General features: G+C 38.5%; 1 protein-coding gene across 1 annotated transcript in view; it reads left to right on the forward strand.

Annotated features, from left to right (window-relative positions):
* Positions 1–8,123, forward strand: part of CIB4 (calcium and integrin binding family member 4) — a gene marked incomplete at its 5' end in the record, with an annotated part of 45,374 nt that extends 37,251 nt beyond the window's left edge. The window contains 3 exons of the mRNA XM_083360811.1: positions 5,275–5,416; positions 7,459–7,568; positions 7,911–8,123. Of these exons, the coding sequence (XP_083216937.1) occupies positions 5,275–5,416; positions 7,459–7,568; positions 7,911–8,003 (345 nt within the window). The 3' untranslated portion in view covers positions 8,004–8,123. The remainder of the gene's footprint in view (positions 1–5,274; positions 5,417–7,458; positions 7,569–7,910) is intronic.
* Positions 8,124–11,139: the final 3,016 nt, after the last annotated feature.

Raw genomic sequence — 11,139 nt, forward strand, 5'->3', positions numbered from 1 at the left:
TTAGACAATCGTGAAAGCCTTATCACCCATAGCTTTCTGATGGGGCAAATCCCTGTTTTGAAATGCAACATAACAGTATGCTTGAAGCCCAGTTTTGTCTAGATGTGGGACAAAAAGACATTTGTGGGGAGGAGTCTATGAGACCCACAACATCAGATGTAGGCTGTAATAGGATCTGGATGACCTCTGATTCCCTTTGAAGTTTAAGACTCTCTTTTTAATAAAAAAAAAAACTCTAGAGGACAAAAATCTCCCTTATTTGGGGCACAATAATAGTTTTCACAGAAAGCAGTATACATGGTACGCATTTTCAAGACTATTTCAGAAAGCACTTATTTTCCTTTCAGGAGGAACAATAGAGAATGAAGATTTCCTTTCTTTCTCTCTCTTTTCTGATTTGTTTTTCATTAGTGTTCCTGGCCAAGAGTGAGACAGAATCTATTTTAGAGAGAAGGCTAGAAATATCCGCCTCCCATTGCAAACCCTTCAACCAGGGTTGTCTCTGAATCTTAATCTTAAAACAGAAGGAACTCAAGAACTTGTTTTGCTGGGCAGCATAATTAGACATATGAGTAAAACAATGTAAGGATTGAAAGGATTCTTTTAAATTTAGTAGAGAAACTAAACCACAAAATTTAGTACTATAAAAAGAAAGGTGTGTACATATTGGTGGGCATATGCACATTAACATATGGATGGACATAGGAAGATCTCTGCTAGATTATGAGATTCAAGGTGCTGGTGATGACCTATAAAGCCCTAAATGGCATGGGTCCGGGTTATTTACGGGAGCACCTCTTGCCGGCGTTAACTTCCCATCGCCCTGTGCGCTCCCACAGAGAGGGCCTCCTCAGGGTGCCGTCGGTCAGGGAATGTCAACTGGCGGCTCCCAGGGGGAGAGCATTCTCTGTGGGCGTGCCTGCCCTCTGGAATCAGCTTCCAGTTGAGCTCCGGATGGCTCTTGACCTTCGCTCGTTTCACCGCGACCTGAAGACTTGGTTGTTTGAACAGGCCGGCCTGGACTAAGAGATTGGATTTTAGAGTTTAAATTTTAAAAAATTTAAATTTTAGAATGTATTTATTACTTAGGGCTATTGATTTAATCTTATTTCAATTTTTATACCTTGTGTGTTGTTAGCGTTTTAATTGCCCTGTACACCACCCCGAGTCCTTGGAGAGGGGCAGTATATAAATCTAATAAAATAAAATAAAAATAATAAATTATTTCAAAGTCCAAAATAACCAGCTAGATGTTTCTGACCTCTTCTACTATAGCTTCCTAGCACCCCTGAATCTCTACAGCACCCCTGAACCTGGAAATTTTATGCACCCATAAAATAGTCTCTCTACTTCATGGCTTTGTATAAGATCCTCCATTTTAAATCCACTATAGTCAATAATCAGTTACATATTTGAACATTTTGTTTTCAGATAAGTGAGTTATTGCACTATCCCATGGTTTACTCATTATTAGTTGAATAGACCATAACTGGCTAGGGTCACACAAAGAGCTAAGATAAAAACAAATACACTGCTTTAGAGATTAGTGTGAAGTACAAATTTCAACTACTACCTTTGGCAAAGGATTGAAAGAGTCCCCAGAGGTCTTCCAGTCCAAACTTCTGCCTGGGCAAAAATCCTCATGTCTCCCAGAAAAATGGCTGTCCAATCTTTGAAAATCTCCAATGATGAAACATCCACAATTCTAGGAGGTAGATTATTCCACTACTTAATAGCTTTCATGAACAGGAAAGTATTTTTTTTTTGTTTTGAGTTTGGATCTCTTTGTAAATTTTAAACCCATTGCTCTTTTCCTATCCTCATGAACTACGGAAAATAAATCCATACTGTCTTCTCTGTGACGGTCCCTCAAGTATTAGAAAAGTACTATTTTGTTTTCCCTTAGTCTTCTCTTATTTAGGTGAAATATAGTAAATTCTTTTAGTCATCTTTCATAAATTTAGAGTCCAAGCTCATCAACATTTTTGTTACTCTTCTTTGTATTCTTTCCAATTCCTCGTCATCCTTCTTGTATTATGGCAATATATATGGATAAAGTATTTTAAAAGCAGTCTTACCAGTACAGTGCTGAGCAGAAAAAGTATACCTTTGCTGATGTACAGTAGATCAGGACTGCATTACTTCTCTCCTGGTAGCTACAGAATGTTACTAATACATGGTTAATCAATGGTTTACATGGATATTCAGATCCTTTTGACAAATACTGCAGGTGAGCTAAGTGCACAATCTACATTTCTTGACATTTTAAAAAAAATGGAATAATGTTAGCATATCATCAATCTTTTTGGCACTTCCCATGTACATAAAAGTGTTCACTAAGATTACAATTAATGGTTCTGAGATCTTCTATTTTTGTTATGTGGCCCACTTTTCATTTTTTAAACTTAATTTTAGAATAGAATAGAGCTGCAAAGGACCTTGGAGGTCTTGTAGTCCAGCCCCCCATTCAAGCAGGAGAACTTATACCATCTTAGACAAGTGACTGTCCAGTCTCTTCTTAAAAACCTCCAGTGATGGAGCGCCCAGGGTTTCTGAAGGCAAATTGTTCCACTAGTTAATTGTCTTCACTGTCAGGAAGTTTCTCCTTAATTCTAGGTTACTTCTCTCTTTGATCAGTTTCTAACCATCGTTTCTTGTCCTGCCCTCTGGTGCTTTGGAGAATAGTTTGACCACCTCTTCTTTGTGGCAGCCCCTCAGATACTGGAATATGCTATCATGTCACCCCTATTTCTTCTTTTCTTTAGACTAGCCAAACCCAAGCCCTGCAGCTGTTCTTCATATGTTTTAGTCTCCAGGCCTTGGATCATCTTAGTTGCTCTTCTCTGAATTGTTTTTCCAAACTCTCAACATCTTTTTTGTGATATGGTGACCAAAATCGGCTGCAGTATTCCAGGTGTGGTTTCACTAGGGTTTTATAAAGAGGTACTAATACTGTTTACGTCTCTCCATGTGGATGTAGTACCACATTGAGGACTACTTTTTTGTTTCTTAGTTTGTCAGAGAATTCTCTTTGCAGCCATACCAGTTTCATCATCTATTTCCCATTTTTATTTCCATTTAATATTTTGTCTTGGGGTCTTAATTATCTAATTTTTCAGAATTTCTCAATCCTTTTGAACTTTTTTTCCCTTCAGGTTTTCTCACCATGGAATCATTCCTACATTTTCCCTTATACAGGTAATCCTCAAGTTACGAATATTGCAGCACCACGGCAGTCGTTTGCCCTTATGAGCAACCGCAGTGGCTCTGCAACGTTCACCCTGGTTAGGTGAATGTTAGCAGCTAGCAGCTCCAGAAGCGCCCTAGACCTTTCTGGAAAAGCCCAATTCCTTTTCCAAGACAGAAGGAGCCACAGGGGGGAGGGGAAAGGGGAACGCAATTCATTCGGGTTCTCTGGCTGACCTTTCTTAACGCGGGTCTTCCCCAAAGTGGCTCAGGCACAAACAGGGCTGGGTCAGGAGTGACCGAAGGAAGTATTCTCCAGCCTCAAATTCAGGTGGCAGTGGCCTGGAAAAGGCCTCCAGAAACCCGGATTGGGCTGCCGGGGGGTGAGGTTTGCAGAAGCATTCCCTGGCCTCAAATCCAGGCTGCAGCAGGAACCACAGCAGAAAGGAGACAGATCTTTTCCTGGTGAGTCCAGTGTGGCAGGAAGGGAGGGGGAAGCATGTGGTATCTTAGTGGGTCAGGGAGGCCTTGGGGGCATGTTCCAGCACTAGGCCCTCCATCACCTTCCCCACCCTGAGATACCTCATATTTGTTTAACAAGCCACATGCATTTTAACGAGCAAGGGAGTGATCTCATACCTCAAACGTGATTCACTCTACGAGTTTTCGAGTTACGAGTGGAATAGGCAGGCTCCAGTGGTAGGATTCAAATATGTGAACAGAAAGATGGCTCTGGAAAAAACAACTGACCACATGTAGTAGGGAGTAGATTTTTATACCTTCTTGGGCTTTTGTTTGGAGTTGTTCCTGTGGCATGAATTTTGACCTGAGTCTGAATATGCCTTTCTGGTATTCTGATGGTGGTGGGTTAATCCTATTATGTCCCAAAGGTCATATCCTGCTTCCCTGGGGCTGTGGCTGTGGATTTTTTGGTGTGAGAGATTGTTGATTCTAGGGATCTTTCTTTCTTTCTTTCTAATACCAGCTTCCTGACTCCAATCTTTCTGACAAGATTATCACATCTGCATTTCTGCAGACTAGGTTTCTGTTTGGGGCAGAGAGACTTGGGGGGGGGGTGTTCTGCCTTAAAGATCTTTTGAGGAAATATAATATTCTGCCTTTTAATATTCCCAAAAATATTTCTTTCTCGGGGGGGCTGACTTCCCACAATGGAGTTGTCTACAAAGTATGTCAAGAACCTATTGGATCTCTCACTTGCTGCAAAGTTCTCAGCTGACACTGGAATAGTTGAAACTATATCACCATTGTATGTTTGCTGGATGATTTGCAAGGCTATCATCTAATGGTAGAGGAGAGAATGGTAGAGGATATTATGTATTGGATGGGGATCATAGAATGTACTAGATTAGGCAAAAATGGGATTGAGTTATATAGTTTTAGCAAGTAGTATGAGCCAGGGTTAAGTTTTAATATGATTGGCAGAGCATAACATGAATACAGTTTTAGTAATCTAGAGTTAGCATTTTACATCTAGATATAAGCCAGTCATTGTATATGGTTGCATCTTCCAAAGCTTTGTTAGAGATAGTGGGACTGTACAGATATTTTACTCTTTGCTCTAAATGTTGGTGATTTATTACCAGTATTATATATTAGCTTTCTTTTAAAAGAGCAAGAATGTCTCTTTCCCATCTTCAAGGAATTCTAGTTTGATCCCATCACTGTCTCCCAGTAGAAGAAAAAAAAACTCTTCACAGTTTACAAAACATCCATTCAATCTGCTCCTTGCTATTTTTCTCTATTCTGCTACTTAGAGCAAAGAGGTAGGAAAAGTATTTTCTTATAACTAATGATCTACTGTCACCTAGTGGTGAACAAGAAAAACTGCAGATAGCTTGAAACAGGAGGCTAGGAAATGTGGGGGGGGGCAAAGGATCTTTTTAACAATTTAATCAAAGGAATATTCTTCTTGTGTGTGAGGATATTCACAGGATAAAAATATTTCAATGCAGTCTGTTTATGGTTTTACATAGAATTGTGTACAATTATTATTTTTATTCAATTTAAATAGTTGCTCATATGTAGGCTAAAGGCTCCACTAAGAATAGTTCTTCTGTTTTCACCTAGATGAATCCATTCAGGGACAGGATCTGCAAGGTCTTCTCCACAGATGGCTACTTTACATTTGAGGACATCCTTGGGATGGCATCTGTCTTCAGTTACCTAGCTTCTCCCACAATTAAGATTGAATACGCTTTTCGGATTTATGGTATGTCATTCCCCATTGTAATATCCCCATATCAGTTTCAGAGTAAGAAAAAGCAAAAATCCCCAAGTCTGGAGGCACTTTGAGGATGAGATCAGGAATTGGAAGCCTAGGTGAGATTGTTGTTGTTGTTATCTGCGAAGTCGTGTCTGACCCATCGCGACCCTATGGACAAGGTTCCTCCAGGCCTTCCTGTCCTCTACCATCTTCTGGAGTCCATTTAAGCTCACACCTACTGCTTCAGTGACTCCATCCAGCCACCTCATTCTCTGTCGTCCCCTTCTTCTCTTGCCCTCAATCTTTCCCAGCATTAGGCTCTTCTCCAGTGAGTCCTTCCTTCTCATTAGGTGGCCAAAGTATTTGAGTTTTAGCTTTAGGATCTGGCCTTCTAAAGAGCAGTCAGGTGAGATTGGAACCATTTTATTTTTCAAAGAGGGGATAGACAAGTCTGCAGACATGGCCCAAGAAGAAACAATTGTTTGGTTCATATAATATACTAAGCCATAATATGGCTACTTTGGGTTTTACTTTAAAAATGGGGGAAAAGGGGGGGAAGGATAAAAAAAATAAAAAAATCATACTACATACAAAAAAATATATTCAGCTGAATTTTCAACTAACTCATTAAAACTTGAAATGACATGAAATTGTTAGTTTTCCTACTGCAATGATATTCCATTGCACTATCGATTTATAAACAGAAAGCATGTATCTATAATCCAAGATTTAAATCCTGAGTAATTTGGTATTCCCAGCATTGAATAATTTTGTCACTGCATCTACTTTGTAGAATAGATTCCCACCAGAGACACACATCACAAAAAAAACATCACCCAAAACACAGGATGTTTTGGGTGGGTTCTTTCAGTTGGGGGTGATCACGTTGCATGTTATTCCCTCATATGCCTGTTGTAATGTATACTGTTAAATAATACTATTTGTTCAAATGTAGTCTTTTAAACTTGTCAAGACACCAGGAATTATTTTGGAATTGGGTGGCTTGGAAATCTGATGAATAAATAAAATAAATAGTCTTATCACTCTTTTGGTGGATTAATTCTAGTGAATGGCTTGCTCATCCAATCATAATTAAATTGTGCACATATAATTCCTGTAATGACACTGCCTCCCCATCATACACTCTTCCTTGTATATATGTTGTGTACATGCATGCACAAGCAACTTCAGGCCATGTTCAGGTTCAGTGTGGAAGTCAATGGGAAAAAAAAGAAAAGGAATGAGTGTCAGGACCCACCTCAATCCACATCTTAGGAAATAAGAACTCTTGGATGCAAGTTAGTCCAAAAAGGAAATGTTTACTAGGATGGAATCGATTGTGGCAATACAAGACGGGATCTAACAGAGTACATTTTAATCCTATATAAAGCATTCCCATTTCAACCCCCTCCCCTCATCCATTTGGTCAGGCTCCCATCATTTACTTAGGTGTCAGGCCCTTCCGTGGGAAAGGGAACTCTCCTTGTGTTTATTGTTATTGCTTCTTCCTTTTCAGTTGTAAATGAAGATGTGATCCAGATCTCTCTCTCCCCCTCTCTCCCCCAGATCAAACGCTTCCCTGGTGTTTGAAGATAGCCTATTTCAATCTAAGTAACCATCCTCTCCCCCCACCCCCCCACCCCGAGAGATGGCAGAATCCCCAGAATAAGCACAATATTCTACCTATACATTTATGAAATGTGATATAAATGGATTCTGACAATGAGATTGTCAGGATTGGGAACAGATCTGGAAAAGAGGAAGTACAACTCAATTGTCAAGTGCCTGCTTATACAGTGTCCCAAGGCCAGTTCTTGGCATATTCTGCTGCAAAATATCAAGCAGATGGAGACAGAAAACCTATAGATTTAGTCATTAAACATTGCTGGACTGAATGGACTGAGATTCTGTGGCAGTTTTTTACAAGTAAAGATAATAGTATTATTTTTTGTGTAATTCTTAAATATTTGGCACTGGACTGCATAATAGTCTATAAATCTTCCAAGTTCCACCCCATTTCTACTTTTCACAATATTTTAATTTCCCAGATTTCAACAACGATGGTTTTATTGATGAGGAAGATCTCCAAAATGTCATCCGCAGATTAATCAATAAGAATAACCTCAGTGAGGAAGAAATTGTGTCTCTGGCGAACCATGTAGGTAATTTCTTTCTTTTACAACAAACCTTGAGATTTCAATGACTGAGGCCTTAGCCTAAAATTGTTTTAGTTTAAATATCTTTTTAGTAGAACCTGGGCATGACAGACAGAGCGCTTCTGTCTTCTAATGGCTGTCTCCAACCTAGTACCTTCCAGCTGTGTTGGGAAGACAATGGTTCCTTCCCTGAGACACCTGCAAGTTGTAGTCCAAGCATATTTTGAGAATGAGATTGGAAAAAGAAATCCATTTTGGAGCACAAACATAAAACTCTTATGTTGACTAATATGAAACAACAGAAATATTATTTCTATATAATACATACTTTGTGTTTGAAACAGATTTTGGAGGAAGCTGACTTGGATAATGACAGAATGCTCTCTTTAGCAGAATTTGAACATGCTATGATAAAGTCTCCAGACTTCCTACAGTAAGAACAATTCCCTATCCCATCCACAATGTAGTTGAGCTTCTTTGTTCCCACATGCTTCAAATCCAGCTCTGAAATGTCTCATTCTATAATGTTTTATGTAATTTCTCCTACAGCAAAAAAAATATATGCCAATTTTGTACTAAGCTATATCAGACATAATGCTACAGAAAGCCTGGCCAAGGCAGCTTTGACAAATTTCTAACATAGGGAAAGGAATATAAGAAAAATTAAAACTGGGGACTATACTAAATGTCAGGCAACAAGATGGAAAAAGCTATTGTTTAGCTATTGTTTCCAATGTTCACTACAATAAATTTATTTTTTTAAAAATAATTCCATTGGCTTTTTCTTCTGTAAATTGGATGGTACATAGCATTCAGGATGGACTACCACCCATTTTTTTGTCCCTAAGATAAAAAATGGAGGCATTTTGTTTCAAATGTTGTCCATGTTGGAATCTTCAACAAATGTGGGACTACTAAATGTCCCACTTACATTATTCTGAATATTCAAACTCAGCATTTTTTTAGCTCAGAAAATTTTCTACCCCTTCTCAAAACAATTATTATTACAATTAGAAGAACCTTTATCCAGGCTTCACCTAACTATGCAAAATGATTAAAAGCAATCAGAAGTTTACCTTCTTGAATGCCTATCAGCTTCACATCAGCATATTAATGCATTTATACATATATGTCATTAAATCATAGCTCTACTAGAGCAAGAACTAAGGTATTTTTAAGTGATGAATCCTTGGAAATTCAGATTGGCAAAAAAGTTCAAATTGTGACCTTAGGATAAATGACTTGACATTACATTTCCAACCAAAGATGTTTTTTATACTTGGGCTTCTTCAGAAATGGAGCATGAGACTGCGATTAACTACTTCCTTGACACCATATTCTTTATTACCTCTTTATTTGCTGGAGACTTAATTGGACTTCTCTTGGCTGCACTACATTACTGAAAACTCACAAGGTGCTTCAGAATCTGTCCCTTCTTTGGTTCTCCCAGCTTGTTTTACTAGCTTATGGTTTGCTTGGCACTGAATGTAGGAGTTGTGGTGGCAAAGTAATTAGAGTGCAGTATTGCAGCTAACTCTACCCAGAGTCTGGAATTTGATCCTGACCAAGTTTTCCATCCTTCTGAGGTCAGTAAAATGCAGACCCAGATTATTGGGGACAATATGCTGGCATTTGTAAACCAGAGAGTGCTGTAAAGCACTATGGAGTGGTACACAAGACTAAGTGTTATTGTTATTGCTATTATGTTTAGAGAACATGAGCTATTTATCTCTAATCTGATTCTGAAGCAAATAAAGGTGACTGTTTCAATTTCTTAATGATTTACTGGATAAAATGTCAGCTAAGTGGCATCCCATTGAGAATACCTTAATGGCAGGATTCATAAGATAACTGTTTGAAGTATACTCCTAAATGTATTGTGCAGTAATGTGTCGAATTGACCCATATACTTGGTAATATCTTTAGTTAGACCTTAAGCTTTGATGAAGTCCACATTGTCAACACAAAGTTTAGGCATTTCCTGAAGAAAACAGAATTGTGGGGACAGGTAGCAGCATTGCTATACAAGGTAAGTTGGATTATACATGAGTTTAGTAAGCTGTCCAAGAACAAACTAAGGAAGATAGAAATAATTTAAAGACAAGTGAGACCTAGTCCAGAAAACTAATTAATGTTCTTTCTAGATCCTTCAAGATCTACTTCTGAGAAACAAGAATGTGACACTATGGGAGATTCAGGATCTTGCAACTGGACAGGCACAAGATAACAAACGTAGCTCTAACGACTGCCATGAAAGATCAGATACCAAATCAGTCCATGTATTTTTGCAAAGAATATGCAAATAAACAATGATTCTGAGAATGAGGGGAAAAAGTCATGTATCTAAGTTTGTCTTTTCTTCCATCCAGTGCAATTACAGAGAATGACATTTTCATAGCAATTATAAGCAATTTTTGTACAGGGAGAGAAGGAGGATTTGGCTGTACAATGCACTTAACTTTCTTTATAATAAATTCCTCTATAGTTGTATTCATTAAAATAGTTTTATTCATTACTGCTTTATTTAGAGGTTTTCTAACCAATTCTTAACCACAAAAGCTCTCAGTGTGAATACCGTATCAGTTAAAAGAAGCAGTACCCTCTAAACCTGAAGGCACAATAGGCACAATAAAGTAAGCAGAGATGAAATAACAAAGACAACAGAGAAATTAGAGGTAGTCCATGGCTTATGACTATAATGGAGCCTATTAAAACATTACAATTGTAAGTTGTGATGTCATAAAACAGGTCACCTGCATGACCAACCAGATTTTACAACCTTTTTTCAGTGGTTGTTAAGCAAATGCTGCCACCATTAAGCAAATGCCACAGTCACTAAGAAAACCAGTGGTTCATTATGAGTCAGTTTTGCTGAAAACCAAAAGTAAATGCCAGCTTTGGGCAAAAATGTCATAAAAGGCAGTCACATGATTGCATGATGTTGCAAATGTCCATAAATGTGGGCTGGTTGCTACACACTTGGCACAAATGTCATGTCACCATGGGATAGGATCCTGACTGTCAGAACTTCAGAAATAGGTCATACGTACCGCAGGGAGTTCCATTATAACTTCAAACAATTGCTAGCAACGAGTCCCAAGTCAAGGACTACTTGTATTCAGAAACTTGACATTGAAAAGAATTGTTCAAAACTTAATGAGGGTCCAAAACATCAGGAAGGTCACTCTTTCTCTTCAAGAAGTCTTCCGTTTCTGGGGAAGAAAAGGTAGACTTAAGATAGTTCCACATTTTGTGAAGCTGATGATTGTGACCAAGAACAAGAAACTGATAAGTAGTTTGGTTCCTTTGACCATCTCTGAAGAAAGACAGTGGTACAAGACTGCTCAACTCTCCATACAGTTGCTTCTTGTGAGAGGACTGTACGGTAGCAGTCTCCAAATTATGAGACAATCAGGAGATAAGAAAACTTGAAATTCTTGCTCCAGTCACAGCCAGAGCCTTCAGAGGATGTTAGTTTACACATTCTTTGCGAAACACCTTCAGATATTGTCTATGAACTGCTTTAAAGAAGTTAGACCCTTTTCAAATAACAAGGCTGGAAATCCTGAGCGT

The sequence above is a fragment of the Vipera ursinii genome, assembly GCF_947247035.1.
Source record: "Vipera ursinii genome assembly, chromosome: 1".
Taxonomy (NCBI): domain Eukaryota; kingdom Metazoa; phylum Chordata; class Lepidosauria; order Squamata; family Viperidae; genus Vipera; species Vipera ursinii.